This window comes from Indicator indicator, chromosome 3 (assembly GCF_027791375.1).
Source record: "Indicator indicator isolate 239-I01 chromosome 3, UM_Iind_1.1, whole genome shotgun sequence".
Lineage (NCBI taxonomy): Eukaryota > Metazoa > Chordata > Aves > Piciformes > Indicatoridae > Indicator > Indicator indicator.
Window position 1 is genome coordinate 1,522,618 of NC_072012.1, and position 18,152 is coordinate 1,540,769.

Genomic DNA, 18,152 nt, shown 5'->3' on the forward strand with positions numbered 1-18,152 from the left:
TATGTGGTGACTGTTTCATAATCATAAAGAAGCAGCCATACCAGAGCCACATGGAGGGCAGTGCCCATGACTCAAACATGCCTAGGAGGAGGGGGCAGGGGGACATGGGAGATGAACATCATCATTGCCTGGTTGTGGATGAAGAGTGAGTTTTGGTTGGGGTCCTGGCTTAGAATCATAGAACTGTAGAACTGTTGGAAGGGACCTCAAGGATCATCCAGTTCCTGCCCCAACACCTCACACTACAGCAGGTTGCTCAGAGCCACATCCAGCCTGGCCTTCAAAACCTGCAAGGATGAGGCTTCCTTCATGCTGCTGCTGCTGTACTTCCAGGACTGAGTGTGTGCTCAGTGTGTCTTTGGAAAATTGTCACTCTTTCAAGACTGAAGGCTGACAGGAGTGAGAAAGGTCTTTTACTATTATGGCTAATATGATGTAGAATGATAGAATCAGTCAGGGTTGGAAGGGACCACAAGGATCATCCAGTTCCAACGCCCCTGCCATGGGCAGGGACACCTCACACTACAGCAGGCTGGCCAGAGCCTCATCCAGCCTGGCCTTAAACACCTCCAGGGATGGGGCCTCAACCACCTCCCTGGACAACCCATTCCAGGCTCTCACCACTCTCATGGGGAAGAACTTCTTCCTCACATCCAGTCTGAATCTCCCCACTTCCAGCTTTATTCCATTACTCCTAGTCCTGTCACTCCCTGAGATCCTAAAAAGTCCCTCCCCAGCTTTCTTGTAGCCCCCTTCAGATACTGCAAGACCACAAGAAGGTCTCCTGGGAGCCTTCTCTTCTCCAGACTGAACAGCCCCAACTCTTTCAGTCTGTCCTCATAGCAGAGCAGCTCCAGCCCTCTGCTCATCCTCCTGGCCCTTCTCTGGACACCTTCCAGCACCTCCAGATCCCTCTTGTAACAGAGGCTCCAGAAATGGATGCAGTACTCCAGGTGGGGTCTCAGCAGAGCTGAGTAGAGGGGGAGAATCCCCTCCCTGGCCCTGCTGGCCACACTTCTCTTGCTGCAGCCCAGGCTCTGCTTGGCTTTCTGGGCTGCAAGTGCTCACTGCTGGCTCCTGTTGAGCTTCTCCTCCACCAGCACCCCCAAGTCCCTCTCCTCAGGGCTGCTCTCCAGCCAGTCCCTGCCCAGCCTGGATTTGTGCTTGGGGTTGCCTCAACCCAGCTGCAGGACCTTGCACTTGGTCTTGTTGAACCTCCTGAGGCTGGCTTGTGCCCAGCTCTCCAGCCTGTCCAGGTCCCTCTGGATGGATCCCTTCCCTCCAGCCTGTCTGCTGCACCACACAGCTTGGTGTCATCAGCAAACCTGCTGAGGGTGCACTCAGTGCCACTGTCCATGGCACCAACAAAGATGTTGAACAAGACTGGTCCCAGGACTGATCCCTGAAGGACTCCACTTGTCACTGGCCTCCACTGGGACATGGAGCCATTTACAGCCACTTGCTGTAGCCCTCTGCTCACTCCTGTGTTTGCAGTAGGTGCTATGTGGAAACTTAAGAGCAAGTGAGACAAAAGACAGCCACAGTACCTCCATGGAGAAGACAACATGCTGGGTAAGGAGCATAGGGAATTACCTTGGCAGTGCTCCCTTGCCTTGCTCTAGTTAGCAGATTTGTTTTCCATAACCTAGAGTCCAGTTCCAAGTGACAGAGGAGTGTTAAAGAAACCTTCCCAGAAAGGAACAACTGAAGACTTAATGGTCAGTGCAGGAAGAGGGGAGATTCCACTTGATGGTTGAGCCTGCATCATGTCTGCCTGCTTCTGAGGAGAGCAACTCTGATCTTCCTCAGGCCTGGCCACACACTCCCTGCTCTTTTGGAAGCCTTCCGTCAGCCTCTAATGAGTCTGGTTTGCTAAACCAAGAGAAAACTAGCCAAGGCAAAATGTAAAGGGTCTGCCAGTGCAGACCACTCACTCCGGTGTCAAATGAACACCAGAACCTGGGAAAAGGTTGGGAATGGTGTCTGTGCATCCAGGAGCAGGGAATGTGCAGTACAAGGCAAGGAGGACCAGCCCTTCTGTGGCAGTTACCTGCCCGAGTGTTGATGTTATCCAGAGAAACCTCAGTCTAGGACTCTGAAAAAAGGTTGGAACTAGGCAAAGTTGGAGCAGGAACTTCTCCAGTCAAAGAGAAGGAGAAGAATTTTTTCAGGTCCCTTCTCAATGGGTCCTTCTGAGTTCTAATGATGACTGACTGGGAGAGTTGCAGGCCAGCAAGGCAGTTTAGGAGTGGTTAGGAAATGTGATTTCATCACCTAAGAGCTGAAAACTGCAAGCCTGTCAAACCAGAAGCCATTTAAGAAGATCCTGGAGTGTACATCTCTGTGCAGTCATGATAGAGACATAAAAGCTTCTGGAGTTCCTTAACATTACATTAGTGGTTGATGCAGATTAACATTGCATTAGATTCATTGTCTCAATTAGGTAACTCTTTCTTCCAACTGACAGGGTGAAGCAATTCAATTTCCTTATGGCCTCATGCTAAGCAACATCAGGAGGCCACCAAAGGCCCAGGTGACCTGCCTTGGTGGATGTGGGGCAGGCTGTGGATGTCGTCTACCTGCACTTCAGCAAAGCCTTTGACACTGTCTCCCATAGCAAACTCCTGGAGAACCTGGCAGCCCACAGCCAGGACAGGTTCAGATTCACTCTGACTGTGCTCAGAGAGTGGTGGCGAATGGTGCCACTGCCATCTGGCAGCCAGGCACTGGTGGTGTCCCCCAGGGATCAGTGTTGGGCCCAATCCTCTTTAATAGCTTTATTGATGATCTAGAGAAGGGGATTGAGTCCAACATCAGTAAGTTTGCAGATGACACCAAGCTGAGAGCAAGTGTAGGAGGGCTCTGTAGGGGGACCTTGCCAGGCTGGACAGATGGGCAGAGTCCAAGGCCATGAGATTCAACAAGTCTGAGTGCCAGGTTCTACAATTGGCCACAACAACCCCAGGCAGTGCTACAGGCTGGGGACAGAGTGGCTGGAGAGCAGACAGGCAGAGAGGGACCTGGGGGTGCTGGTTGACAGCAACTGAACATGAGCCAGCAGTGTGCCCAGGTGGCCAAGAAGGCCAATGGCATCCTGGCCTGCATCAGCAATAGTGTGGCCAGCAGGAGCAGGGAAGTCATCCTGCCCTGTGCTCAGCACTGGTTAGACCACACCTTGAGAGCCGTGTCCAGTTCTGGGCCCCTCAGTTCAAGAAAGATGTTGAGATGCTGGAAGGTGTCCAGAGAAGGGCAGCAAGGCTGGGGAGGGGTCTGGAGCACAGCCCTGTGAGGAGAGGCTGAGGGAGCTGGGGGTGTTCAGCCTGGAGAAGAGGAGGCTCAGGGCAGACCTCATTACTGTGTACAACTACCTGAAGGGAGGTTGTAGCCAGGTGGGGGTTGGTCTCTTCTCCCAGGCAACAGGGACAGAAGGAGAAGACACAGTCTCAGGCTGCAGCAGGGAGGTTTGGGCTGGATGTGAGGAAGAAATTCTTCCCAGACAGAGAGATTGCCCATTGGGATGTGCTGCCCAGGGAGGTGGTGGAGTCACCATCCCTGGAGGTGTTTAAAAACAGCCTGGATGAGGCACTTAGTGCCATGGGTTAGCTGATTAGATGGCGTTGGGTGATAGGCTGGACTTGATGATCTCAGAGGTCTTTTCCAGTTTGGTTAATTCTGTGATTCTGTGTGATTCTGTGAATCAGTTGAAGGTTTGGGATGAAGTCTGGTCAGTTAAGCTGTACCCTGAGGAGTTTCCTACAGAAGAAGTAACTTTCCATAGCAAAGTCAAGGCTAGTAACAAACACAGGAGGCAGAAAAGCAGTAGTGGGAGTATTTATTAGGACACTGGACTACTAGGAAAAATGATTTCCAAGCAAGGAAACTGCATTCAGTGGCTCATGTCAGTTGCTGTGGTGCATATTTTTATAACTAAGCATTGCTTATTTTTATAACTAAGCATCTCTTTAAACAAAAAAAAAAAACAGTAAAAACACAACACTTTGTTTTCCTCTTGACGGTTGGCTGAACAGGCTAGAGGATGGCATTATTTTTGTCAGTGATATAGGTATGTTACTTATGTCACTACTTTGCTGAGACTAAACATGATGTGAGCCTGCAGTTAGGTCATATGCTCTGCTGGCTCATAAACACAGAGCCTGTGGGTACCATGGGCAGCAGGGCACACACCTGTTGTTCAGTCCCAGAGATCTTAGGATTTGTAAATCTCAAGCTAGGGAACAGACACTTTCATAGATCAAAACAAACAGCAGAAAGGCAGAAGTCTAAGTGCCATGGCTGTCAATATTTGCATTGTGAGTGAGAAGCTAGAACAGGAGTTCTTTCATTTCTCTTTGTCCAAACTGTCCTCCTGCAGCCCTGGAAATATGTTTCTCAGCTGTGATATGTTCAGAATGCAGCTCAGAGGGAACATCTTGCATACATTTCAGAGGGACAGGTCACTCCCTTCCCCCTCAGTATTTAAATTGCATGGTTCGACAGTACACTCCTTGACTGCAGCCACACACAATGGTGACAGAGGAACACCTCACCTGCAGAAATGCTAACCAGAGGTTCATAAAAGCTACTGGAAGATGATGTGGCCTTTTGGACCTGGGAATAAAGCAAAGTGATTCGTTTTCAACAGCAAGGGGCCAAAATGGACAACTGTCATGGCAGAGCATCTAACGCTGTGTCTAACCATCCCTGTATATACACACAGCACTCCCAGGACTGCAGAGACTAGACAGCAGCACAGCACCTATATTTCTGGTACACAACAGAGAGCTCAGTTCTGTTTTTTCATGAAGTGGCCAGGCAGAAGTTTCATTGAAAGGAAGAGTGGTTTTATAAAGCCAGTTTCCTAAATAAGTGTGCTTCCCTGATGCTGAAGGACACAGCGATATTTTTCTCTCACCAAGACAACTATTTTTAGCTTAACCCATGCACAGTTGAAATTGTCAGTAGACCAAATGCTGGTTTAACAGATGGGTGTGCGTAGAAGTATGTGAAAGCATCTCTATGGGAATCAAGTTTAAATGTTAAGCCTTGCATTGCCATCCAAGAATATGGAGAGGGCAATCTGTGCAACAGCTCACGGAAGACGGCGGGAGGATACAGCATTGCAAACCTGATTCAGAACTGCAGAATTTGTGACATGTACCCTGGTTGCTATGGCAGTTTTAGTTTGGGTTTGGTGACTCAGGTTTATGCAGCATCAGAAAAGCAACCCACCTGGAACTGTGAGGCTTGCTGTGCAAGAATCTTAGAACAGACAAAGTCAAAGAGCTGCTTCTTACAGCATTTAATTTACAATTTTGATAGCGCTTTGCACATCATCTTTTAATCTCTCTTTTTGCTGGATAAAGAATGTACCAGAGCTTTCAGTTTTACTTGTGTGGGTTGGTCACACAACCAGAGTAGAGAAAACACCAGATTTTTAAAATAGAAAGGACTGTGACTAACAAATAAAGTGAAAGAAATGCCTTATTCTTACAGTAAGTATGTCTGTCAAGGTCTTTTAATGTTAAAAAAGGCTTTCATATTTTCTTAGCCCATCTCTCCTTTTACAATCTATGACACTTGATAAAAACCTGAAAGACTTGTTAGGAAGCTTTTTGTCAACAGATAGAGTATTTGTCACTCTCTCTTAAAATCATCCATTTTTTTCCCAGAGCCAGAGTTGACGAAACTAACTTTGAGATATGACTTTACTTCTTCACTGGGGAGAGAAAAATGTTAGCACTGAATTTTTAGAAGCCCCACTGTGTCCGTTGCTGCTCAAGATGAAAGAGAAGACAACAATTATCCTTAGGAGGTCAGAACAAAAAATTTGCATCCCAGGATCTATTTTGAGTAATGCAAAAGCTTCATCTGTTTACTTCTGCGATCCAGAAGCCTGAGTGAAATAGCTTTGAACAATGGGTGCAATGCTTTTAAGAAAAAATGGAAAACCAGACAGCACTCTGATAACAATCTCACTGCTACATCATTTTATGGCTCACTTGACACATGTCATTAAATTCACTGAAAATATATACAGCCAGAGACGCTATCTCTGCAGATGTTTACATGGTTTTCTCTAGAGGAACTCAGTTCCTACTGAATTTAGTGCTGGTATTTGCACGTGGAAATGAGACATTCGATCACCTGTAGTGCTATGTACATGCAAAGGATTTTACAGCACGTCTGGTGCGTTGGGTAGACACACCAAAACAGACTGGTCCACATAGTGTGTCCTGCAGTTGAACGGGTACCTAAAATCACAAGACCACAGTGCGTTAGGGGTTGGAAGGGACCTCTGGAGATCATGGAGCTTAAGAGTGGTCAGGCATTGGAATGTGCTGCCCAGGGAGGTGGTGGAGTCCCCAAGCCTGGATGTGTTTCAAGGTGGTTTGGATGCGGTGCTTGGGGCTATGGTTTAGGGGTGAGCCTTGTAGAGTAGGGTTCTGGGTTGGACTTGGTGATGCTGAGGGTCTTTTCCAACCTGAATGTTTCTGTCATTCTGAGTCCAACTCCCCTGCCAGAGCAGGACCATAGAATCTAGTGCAGGTCACACAGGAATGCATCCAGGTGGGTCTGGAAAGTCTCCAGAGAAGGAGACTCCACAACCTCTCTGGGCAGCCTGTTCCAGTGCTCTGTCACCCTCCCAGGGAAGAAGTTCCTCCTCATGTTGAGGTGGAACCTCCTGTGCTGTAGTTTCTATCCATTGCCCCTTGTCCTATCCCAGGGTGCAACCAAGAAAATGCTAAGTGTCTGTTGCTAGCACAACAGATACAGACATTGATGCAGTTCTCTGACTCAATCTTGTGATACTGTCTTGCAGTAATGACTGGTTTAGGACAAATCTTTCTAGATGGTCTTCAGAATTTGGTTTGACCCTCCAAACTGATGAAATTGACCCTCCATGCTTAGGTAGATAATTGGAAAAGACTATCAGGTATTATTGGTAATTGTATATGTTTATCACAGCTAGTACTGAGTCAGAAGCTGTAGACAGTCTCATCTCCTTTCAGCTATGCTGACGTTACAGTGAAATCAAATGACATTAAACTGGTAAGACAGAATAAAGAGTATGGCTCAGTATTGCTTTTGTATTGAAGTTATAAACTTTTATGTGAGTGATGAAATAGGAAAAATGCAGACAATTTTTTAAAAGGTTGATTTATTACTATTATTACTGTTGCTATTATTATTATTTACTTTTATCACTATTATTTATATCACTATTATTAATACTTTTATCATTATTCCCTTCTTGAATTTTGCTGAACACAGGCAAAACAACTGCAGAGATGAACCAGCTGACAACAATGACAGCTCTACTTTTTTGCTTAAGGAAGACCAATTGCTTTGCTAGATCATATTCAAGGACTACAGACAATTTACTGCAGAGCACACAGCTATCTCAAAAGGGCACATATCCTTCATATATATCAAATCATAGAATCAGGTTGGAAGGGACCACAAGGATCAGCCAGTTCCAACCCCCCTGCCATGGCCAGGGACACCTCACACTACAGCAGGCTGGCCAGAGCCTCATCCAGCCTGGCCTTAAAACACCTCCAGGGATGGGGCCTCAACCACCTCCCTGCACAACCCATTCCAGGCTCTCACCACTCTCATGGGGAAGAACTTCTTCCTCACATCCAGTCTGAATCTCCCCACTTCCAGCTTTGTTCCATTCCCCCCAGTCCTGTCACTCCCTGATAGCCTAAAAAGTCCCTCCCCAGCTTTCTTGTAGCCCCCTTCAGATACTGCAAGGCCACAAGAAGGTCTGCTGGGAGCCTTCTCTTCTCCAGACTGAACAGCTCCAACTCTCTCAGTCTGTCCTCATAGCAGAGGAGCTCCAGCCCTCTGCTCATCCTGGTGGCTCTTCTCTGGACACCTTCCAGCAACTCCAGATCCTTCTTGTAATAGAGGCTCCAGAACTGGAAGCAATACTCCAGGTGGGGTCTCACCAATATCCTAATTTCAGCTGGCTGCACAAGTGAATTATACATTGCCTGTGGAGTCTGTAGAAAGCCTCAAACATAAGTCTCAAATGAGGTGCAACCCCCAAAAAAATAATATGAAAAAGTCAAGGAAAAATAAAAATCAAGAATGTGGAATATACAAATAGTTGGAGTGTTAGGAGAGAGATTTCTTGAAGTTCTCTGAAAAGCTGGAGCTGAATCAGTAAAAAATGCCCTGGAGAAAAGACAAAAGGAAAGTATTAGATCTGGTCTTTAGACTGTATGATACAGAAAGGAGCTTGCTTTCTGAGCTGCAGAACCTCTTGTTACATTTTTTAACAAGCCAAAGAGACTGATCTGAAGGAGTTAAAGGAGGATCCATTCCAGAAATAAAAAGCTGATCTGGAGTAATGAAATGAAGTGAAGGAGAGGGGACAGGAGCTCTGCTGGAAATCTAAAAATTTGCTCCATGACAGTGAAATTCCTAAGAGAGGATGTTTTGAGTGCCTATCAACTTGCCTAGAATTACTTTGCTGCTAATAAAGCACTGGATTTAATTGTTGCCTGCTGAAATCAGTGTACTACATTCATCATCTGTGTGGTTTTGTTGAACAGACAAATTTTTAGACAGCCAGCTGAGAGAAAGAGAGAAGCAGCATGTTGGGGAGCATACAAATAAAATATGAGAGACATCTGGGGCAGGAGGACTCAGCTCTCATCAGCTTACCTTTTTTGGGGTTGTAGTTCTTAGCTCCTTAGAAAATGGCAATGGACTGAGAATCTATCCACAAGGAAGTCTGCCCATGGGGACAAGGCTGAAGTCTGCCCATGAGGACAAGAGCAGAGTAGGCAGATGGAGCCTGCACAGATCCCCTCCTTAGATGTGAGTGCACCCACGCAGCCAAGCTCCCCAGCAGGGCAACTGCCCATACTGGGCTGATGGTACCAGTGCTACGCCAGAGCACAACTGCAAAGACTACTTCTGAAGTCCATTATGCAGAGGCAGCCATACTTTCAAGCCCAGGAGCCTGACCTGTACCTGTGGATAGTAACACAGGCTGTCAATAGGAAGCTATAAATCAGGTGTCAGGTAATTGTTCATCCATCTGCTTAGCCTGCCAAACCTTCTCTGGCAAATCTTTCATCTTAACTACAAAATGTTGTCTTTTGTTCACAATCACACTGCACCTGCAAACCCTCACTGTGTTGTATCTCATACATTGCTGTAAGAATAAACCTGATGGACACTATGCAAGTATCTCCAGGTACCTTGGAAATGCTTCTTGTGAAATGCTGCTGTTTTTATCAATAATAATGGAAGTAAGAAGCCTAAGCAGGATGTGAAACTGTAAGAAAGAGACATTGTAGGAAGAAAAGCACAAACCAGGCAAAATGTGAAGGGAATAATTTGTACAATCTTTCAAATAACCTGCTGTTGTGGCAAGTGTTTTGTTCTCAGTTCTGCCACTTTCCTCCAGAGAATAAATCTTATGAGAAGCGACTCAGTGAGCTGGGGCTGTGTAGTTTGGAAAAGAGGAGGCTGAGAGGAGATCTCATTGCTGTCTACAACTACCTGAAAGGACCTTGTGGAGAGGGTGCTGCTGGTCTCTTCTCTCAGGTCATTAGTGATAGAACAAGAGGGAATGTCTGCAAGCTGTGACTGGGTAGGTTTAGACTGGACATTAGGAAAAAAATTTTCACAGAAAGAGTGGTCAGGCATTGGAATGTGCTGCCCAGGGAGGTGGCTGAGTCCCCAAGCCTGGATGTGTTTCAAGGTGGTTTGGCTGTGGTGCTTGGGGCTATGGTTTAGGGGTGAGCCTTGTAGAGTAGGGTTCTGGGTTGGACTTGATGATCCTGAGGGTCTTTTCCAACCTGAATGTTTCTGTGATTCTGTGATAGTTTGATTATTCTCTCAAAACCATACTTTGTTTCCCATAATTAGTTAAAAAATAAAGTTAAGTTTAAAACATTTTAGCCCCTGAAATGATTCCATTTGAAACACAATTCTTTGCTAAAGTGGTGCACATGTAAAAAAATTTACTAGGTGTAATAGCTTGGATCCTAGAAGTTGCAACTGTGAACAAACTCACGTAGTCTTTGCATCTTCAACTGCTGTATGCTTTGTAACCACTTGTTTTCTCCCAACAGAAAAGATGGATGTGCTACATCAGGTTTTCAGATAATGGAAGAGAACTTCAAGCTTGGAGGAGACTAAGGGGTGACCTCATTCCTGTTGATAAAGATGTGCAGGGTGAATGCCAAGAGGCTGGAGCCAGGCTCTGCTGCATGCCCAATGCCAGCACATGGGGCAGTGGTGGAAATTGAGGCACAGGAAGTTCCATGGAAACAGGAGGAAGAATTTTTTCCCTGTGAGGGTGACAGAACCCTGGAAGAGGCTGCCCAGGAGGGTTGTGGACTCCCCTCTGGAGATGATTCAAGAGCTGCCTGGAAGTGTTCCTGCGTGATCTGGTACAGGCGTTCCTGCTCCGGCAGAGGGGTTGGACTGGATGATCTCTCGACGTCCCTTCTAGCCCCTAACGTTTGTGATTCTGTAATTTGTCCACTGCCAGGCAGGAGCACCAGGGCAAATGGGAGATGATACCTTTGTGCAGCAAGCTGCCCTAACATGTACACATCTAACCTCCCCAAACAAAGGATCCTCAGTAATTTGCCCCATTTCTTTCCTTCTTCCTTCCAAGCCGCTGCATTTGCCCCGATGGCCAGCGTAGGCAGAGACGCTCATGTTGCATGTGACCCAGAGGCGACTGGCAGTGTCAGGCAGCGAGCAGCTCTAAAAAAGCTGCTCGGCAGCAGTGGAAGAGCACCGTGCTCCCAGCTGCAGAATCCCCCGGGAGCCGCACTCCTGAAGCCTGGCTTAGGTTTGGGGGTTTCAGGCCTACACCAGGTGCCCCAATAAACCCTACTGTCCCCACACACTTCTTCCTGGAGCAGTACGTCCCCACCCTTCCACGGCAGCCATCGGATGGGCAAAGCCCTCATCGCTTTTCGAGTGTCTTTTTCTCAGCCTTGACAGTAGGTACATGCCGCAGAAGGCCACCCGGTGCCCTGGCCGCCCCCGAGGCGAGGTGCGGGCAGGCAGAGGGCGCCGCGCGGGACTGCGTCGCCGGACGCCTCTCGGCCGGGCTCTCTCCCTGCGGCCGTGAGAATTTCCGCCCCGGTGGGGCAAGGGAAGCCGGTGACCCTTCCGCTGAACTCTTGCACTCACGGGCCCGAGATGAGGCAAATCAAGCAAGCCTCGCCCCGGCCACAACAGAGGCGTCCACAGCAACACCCAACACCCAATCCCCCGTACCCCCGTCGCTCCGCTCCGCTCCGCCCCCGCCGGGCACGCCGCCGCTACCGCCCGCCCCACCTCGCTCGCGCCCGCTCTCGTACCGCGGCCTCCACCTCCAGGGAATCTCGCGGGGTTATGCTAAGGAGCCGCCGCCGCCCCGCCCCTCCGGTTCCCTCCCGCCCTGCGCCCTCCGTCTGGGTGGGTGAGCGAGTGAGCGAGGGCGAGTGCGGGCCGCGGTGCGCTGTGGGATACTGGCGGTATAAAGTCTATCCTCGGTGCGGCGTTAGCTAAGGGGGCCAGGCAGGAGCGGGGTATGAAGATGGCGGACGCCAAGCAGAAGCGGAACGAGCAGCTGAAGCGCTGGATCGGCTCTGAGACTGACCGGGAGCCGCCTGTGGTCAAGCGCAAAAAGACCAAGGTGAAGTTCGACGACGGCGCCGTCTTCCTGGCCGCCTGCTCCAGCGGGGACACCGAGGAGGTGCTGCGGCTGCTGGAGCGGGGCGCCGATATCAACTACGCCAATGTGGACGGGCTCACCGCACTCCACCAGGTTGGTTCGGAGCCATTTACTATGGGATTGGCCTGGCCGAGCGAGGGGGCCTTGGGTAGGCAGCGAAGGGGGGTAAGGCCGGCCGGCGAAGTGCCCCCCCCCCGGGAGGAGGTGGAGGAGGAAGGGGCCGGAGGCGGCTGCTCTCCCCTCCGCTGGGGGGTGTCGAGGCGGGGAGGGGCCGGGAGGCGGTGGCGACCGAGGTCAGGCTAGGGGGCGGCCGGCCGGAGGGAGCCACGGGGGAGCGGCCTGGGCCGGCTGGACCGGAGGGGCGAAAGGCTGCGCTCCCTCCCCGCAGGCCGGTTGTCGGAAGGGGGCGGTTGGGCCTCTCCTTCGGCGGGGAGGAGGTGCCGGTGACCCTCTTTCGCTTTCCCCGCTCGCCTCGCTTCCCCTGTTGGCAGCGCCTCCCTCGGGAGGGACGGGGGCAGCGGGTGCTGCCCCGCGTTGTCGGGAAGGCAGCTGCGGGGACGGGGACAAGTGCCCTCCGGCGGAAGGGTGGCCGTCGGCAGGTGAGGGAAGCGGACTCGCCTCCAGGGTCGCTCCGTCCGGCAGCCTCTTGCTCGGGATCCCGGCAGCAGTTTCCTGCTTCCCCCGTCTCCCCGTTTTCGCGGCAGTTAAGCCGATTAAACCCCGCTCGAGTGTGCGGGCGGCCGTGTGGAGAGACAGATCGGCTATTTCTCTCCGGTTTCTAAGGGGAACCAGTGTTTTGTTCCTAATATAAAAACGCGTATCAATAAAAAGTTGCTTGCTTTCTTTACTGATGGCTTCTGCCGCAGTGTGGAAGCTGAACTTTGAGGGGAGCAGGGCTCTTGCATTTTGCTTCCGTGCGTTGGAGAGCAGTTAAAAAACGAATCCATATTGCTTTGTTCTGGTGTGGATATGTGGGAGGGGAGTTGGTGTTGAGGGAGATAACTTTCTCTTGGGGTTAGAGGAGCAATGGAAGGGAAACCAGCTGTGAAGTTTCCTCAAAATGGATGCTTTGTGCATGTTGAACTTCATAGCAGTCTGATTGGAATCTCAAAACGTTAGCCAAATAAGGAAAGGCTGTGGCAATCCTGAGATAATGCGGGTTTGCCTGAATAGTTTTTTCTTCTCTAGAAGGCCAAAAGCTTCCACACAATATTGGACTCACTGGATATCTAAAAAGTAAAAGAAAAGTGTCTCTAACAGGCTGGCTTCTCGTTCTTAAGTTTAGAAGTTGTTCAGGTGGAAAAAAAAAAAAGGCAAACCAACCAAACAAAAATATGTTAAAAATCTTATGTTTAGGAGATGCAGGTTGATCAGGTAGAAATCTTCCCGGAATGGTTAGGTAAGGTAATTAGGACATTGTTGTTACACAGTGTTTTTTTAAATTCACCATCTCGGTTTTTTAAAATGTATTTTACCCTTCCCATTGACATTTTTTTTTTCTCCAAGGATGTGAGGCTCTACCAGTACATAAGTTACCCAGTATTAGTGGATAGGATCCCCTCCTCAACACAAGATATAAAACTCTACTACTTTTCGCTGTTTCCTGTGTATAAGTCGTCACTTGCTCCCCTGTAAAGGCTATTGGTTTACTTTCAGTTGTGAACTGAAGTGGAAGAATGAATGCGTGTTGTGGTTAAGCCTGTCAGCAGGTTACTGCAGCACAGTTACCTGACTTCAGGCTAGCCTGTCACTTCATAGAGAGCTTTTATGTGTTTTTCCTGCTCTAATCAAGTTAGGATTGCTTAATGCTTCCCAGGGAGCTCTGTATTAGAAGTTATACCTTAACTGGTTAGATCGCTCGGTCTGCAAGTCACTGTACACACTGTGATTGGTAGGAAGGGATGACGTTTGGTTTAACTCTATTGTTAGAATAAGAGATGAATGCTTTATGAAGTCCACATGGCATTTCCAATGTCTTTTATACTGTATACAACAAAAGTTCAATCAAAATCATTAGTTTATTCTCCCTTTCTTTCTACCTATAGTCAGCCTGCAGTTTGGAAAGGCAAAGTTTAAGGGAACAGAGATGGAAGATTTACATTGCTGCTAAAATTCTTCTCTCTTCTCCTTCTCCCCCCCTTCCCTCTTCCACTGTGCACACACCCCCCCCCCTTCATCTCTTGACAGTGCCACTGAATGATTTTGTTTAATGTTTGGATGTATGAAAAATAAACTTGGAATCAATTTTCTTTGAGTTAAAGTTCTTGCAGAAGTGGAAAAAAAAAGTGTCATTAGATTATTACTTCTATATGTAATGTTTGGTTCAGATGTCATTCTCGTTAAGGACTTGTTTTAGCATGAGTTGAAGTTAGGCCTTCAGCACAAAGGAATAAACTGGGTATACTGTTCTTCTATCTATGGGATATGGATGCAATGCATGATATTGCAGCAGGGTAGTATATATTCTGCTGCAGTATCCTGCATTGTAAACATGCTCTGTGTGGTTATGTCTGTAATTTCTAAATTAGATCTGAAATTTACAATCAGGTGTCAGCTTAGTGGAGGTTGAAATGGTTTTAGAATACTATGTTCGATGACAGTTGTCATGTGGGGTGAGATCTAATTTACAGATAGTGCAGCTTTTCTAATTTGCCTTAACAATTGAATGTGAGGGGAATTGGAGAGAGAAAAGAAGCCCAAAGGTAAGCCATGACTTCACAGGTTAATAGTTTCTGCAGAGGCAGGAGGGAATTGTCATATTCTAAGAGCCTATATAATATTTTCAGTAGACCTAGTCCCTTCTAGGGCAGACATATTTATTTGGAGTGGGATTCAGTTCTCTCATCCTAAAAGCTTAGCACCTGTTCTTCCTCAGAGTTTGGACTCCCTCTTTTTCCTTGCCTTCTGTGAAAGAGCATTTGGTTTATTAACTCTAATTGGAATTTATTGCTTAAGTGACTGAAAGTAGTTTGTCTAAAATTCACATAGAGCTTTGTACAGGAAAGAGGAGCCCACCCTTTCTGGGCAGCACCATGGGAAGGCTGCATGTGGTGGGGAATGACCATGATGTGACCAGCTTCCTGGAAGGCTGGATTTCCTGTGCTTACTTCTCCCCTGGGAGCACAGGGTGTGCACTGTGGAGTACCTGCAAGCTCCTGATAAAGAAGGCAGCTGAAATTAGACTGTAGTTAGGTATGACAGTTTATGCAGCCTCTTTTTCCGCTGCCCTTTTACTTTGAGGCTGTTCAGACTTGGAAGGTAGTAACCTGGTTTTTGGCCTCATTCTCTCTGGGTGAGGAAGGTTGGGTGCTGCAGCCTAATTCCACTATGTAGCATGAAAGTAACGTGTCCTGCTGTCTTGATCTTGCTTCTACCTGGGGAGGGTGCTGCTTTGGAGGTAAGATAAGGGAAATTGTGTTGGTTGTTTGCACATAGAGTTTGTTGAGTACTGTAGGTGTTGTCATTGCTGAAGGCTGAAGAACAAGAGAAGCTTCTAATTCTTAATGAAGGATTCATGTGGTCTTTTTCATTATCCAGGGCAAGTACAGCTGAATTAAGCAAAGTTCCCTGAAGGCTATCTAATACCAGTATTATTCTGCAGCTCTTTCAAGGACTAAATTATGTACAAAGGTGAAACTATTTTACTGACATTATAGTTAGGTATTACAGAATCATAGGATTGTTTCAGTTGGAAAAGGCCTCTAAGATCATAGAGTCCAACTGTCAATACCACCGTGGCCATTAAACCGTGTCCCAGGTGCCATGTCTATGTGGTTTTGAACACCTCCAGGGATGGTGACTCCACCACCTCCCTGGGCAACCTATTCCAATGCATTTCCTCAGTTTGCAAGCATGGCAGTGTGTGGTATTAAACAGAAATTTAAATTTGATGCCACTGCTGTAGGACTCTGCTGCCTTGATCCCTCAGTAGTAATTAAGATGCTGAGAAACCCGTCACAAGTGTGTTTCCCTGAACGCTTAACTCTTTCTAACTGATTAAGGACAGTTATTGCTGGTTTAATATTTCCCATGGGTTCTGCAGGATTTTATTTCTTGGCTAAAAAGTACCTTCCTTTGTGGAAGTTTCTGCAATAGTTTGTGAAACATTCTGTCAGGACTCCTGGTGGCACGCTCTCAGTACCTGATTTGGTAAAGGATACTGTTACATTTGGCATGGACTGTCCTGTTTTGTTATGACATCCTTTCAAACAGCAAGACGTGATGAAAAAGGGATGCAAAATCTACTACCACTGGATTCCTTTGCCTTAGAACTTGATAGAGGGCAATATGCTTTGTTGGGAATGGTAACACAGGTCATGTATGGGAGCTGGGGCCACAGCTTGTGGAGCATATGGGAGCAAAGAACAGGTTGCCACAGTCTTAAATTGTTAGGGTGTTTGCGTCATAGCAGCAGCACCCAACAACCCCTCGGTAGGAAGGGCATGGGAGTAGCTCAAAGCTAACTTAATAACCTACTGGCTATCACTTCTGCACTGCTTCTTTTGGAGAGTGAAAATGCCAATGTTTATGGTAAATCTATTAATTTTTCCAGACTGTCAAGTAGACGAACTTCCTTTCATGCAGGAAGGTTTGTACCTGATTCCCAAATCTCACTGTTGGGAGGGGTGATAACTTCTGAGCTACCGAACTCCTTCATGCTGTCATCGTACATGATACATAACTGACAATTTTAGAATAATTTTTCAGCTTGTGTTATGTTTTGGGGTTTTTGTGTGTGTGTTTTTTAAAAAATTATTATTATATATTATTTTTATTTCTAGAACTATTAACGAAGCACACACAATTAGTCCTGAAGTGTAATGTGGACTTCACTCGGTGATTGGACTACAGAGGCATGCTTGTTTAAAATCCCCTTTGTAATAGGAGTTGTTTCTTGTGTGGGCTTTAGATCTATCTCTCCATAGTTACAGTAGCTAGGTTCAGATTTTCCAATAAGTACTTGTCAACTTCCTTCTGATTTTGTTATCCAAGTTGTTGGTTTGGGGTTTTCTTTTGTTTTAACCCTCTGAAATGGAAGAAGAGGGGGGGGAAAAAAAAAGTGATTCATCATAATATAATAGTGCTGCCTTCAAAAGAATATGTTTTACTTGGTGTTTTATATAAGAAACAAGTAACAATCTGTTCACTTTTTTAAGGTTTATTATCTGCAAGTGTTTCTTGGCCTCTTCATGGTCTGTCAAGTTTGAACCTGGGATTTCTGTGTCTGGTTGCTTAGCAGTTTTCATTACTAGGGCTATTTCTTGCTCAAATAGAGCAACCCAAGCACCTTTTAGCATATAGAATTATTTTAAGTATTTAAAGCATATTTCCATGTTAGTCTGACAATTACTAAACTTAGATAATCGTGAAGGTAGAGTTCATAGTCAATGTAAGAATGAATTCAGCTTATAGGATAGAAGCTGATCTTCAGGGACAATTTATGCTGTGTATCTATGAATTTCACTGTAGCATTAATGCTTCTCTACAGTAAAGCATTATCTATTGTTTCCTATGTGTTCTGGTATATTCTTGGTACTTTTAAGAACATTTTTTTCATGATAAATCATCCAAAATGCCTTGTAAGAGTAGGTGAGTTAGGACCCTCAGCAGGTTTGCTGACGACACCAAGCTGTGTGGTGTGGCTGACAGGCTGGAGGGAAGGGATCCATCCAGAGGGACCTGGACAGGCTGCAGAGCTGGGCCCAAGCCTACCTCATGAAAGCCAACAAGACCAAGTGCAAGGTCCTGCATCTGGGTTGGGGCAATCCCAAGCACCAATATAGGCAAGGTGTCCAGTTCTGGAGCCTCTATTATAAGAAGGATCTGGAGGTGCCGGAAGGTGTCCAGAGAAGGGCCACGAGGATGATCAGAGGGCTGGAGCTGCTCTGCTCTGGAGACAGACTGAGAGAGTTAGGGCTGTTCAGTCTGGAGAAGAGAAGGCTCCCAGGAGACCTTGTGGCCTTCCATTATCTGAAGGGGGCTACAAGAAAGCTGGGGAGGGACTTTTGAGGGTGTCAGGTAGTGATATGAGTAGGGGGAATGGAACAAAATTAGAAATGGGTTCATTCAGATTAGATGTTAAGAAGAAATTCTTCAGCATGAAGGTGGTGAGACACTGGAACAGGTTGCCCAGGGAGGTGGTGGAAGCCTCATCCCTGGAGGTTTTTGCAGCCAGGCTGGATGTGGCTGTGAGCAACCTGCTGTAGTGTGAGGTGTCCCTGGTCATGGCAGGGGGGTTGGAACTGGCTGATCCTTGAGGTCCCTTCCAACCCTGACAATTCTATGATTGTAATTACTGAATGTTTATGTAAGACTATATTCAGACAGGTTAGACTTAGAGAAACTAACATGGTCTGGAAGAAATGTAGGTTTGGACAGCTGTAGCATGAGTATACCCTTCTGGGCCTCTTGCAATTGAGAAATAGTAAATTATGCCTTGTTACTGCAACAC

The 18,152-nt window shown here is 47.2% G+C and overlaps 1 protein-coding gene across 3 annotated transcripts in view; it reads left to right on the forward strand.

Annotated features, from left to right (window-relative positions):
• The first annotated feature begins 11,521 nt into the window (after positions 1-11,521).
• PPP1R12A (protein phosphatase 1 regulatory subunit 12A) overlaps positions 11,522-18,152 on the forward strand; it is a 144,173-nt gene continuing 137,542 nt past the window's right edge. For all 3 annotated transcript variants that reach the window (XM_054399867.1, XM_054399868.1, XM_054399869.1), the window contains exon 1: positions 11,522-11,794. In XM_054399867.1, coding sequence (XP_054255842.1) covers positions 11,558-11,794 — 237 coding nt within the window. In that variant the 5' untranslated portion in view covers positions 11,522-11,557. The remainder of the gene's footprint in view (positions 11,795-18,152) is intronic.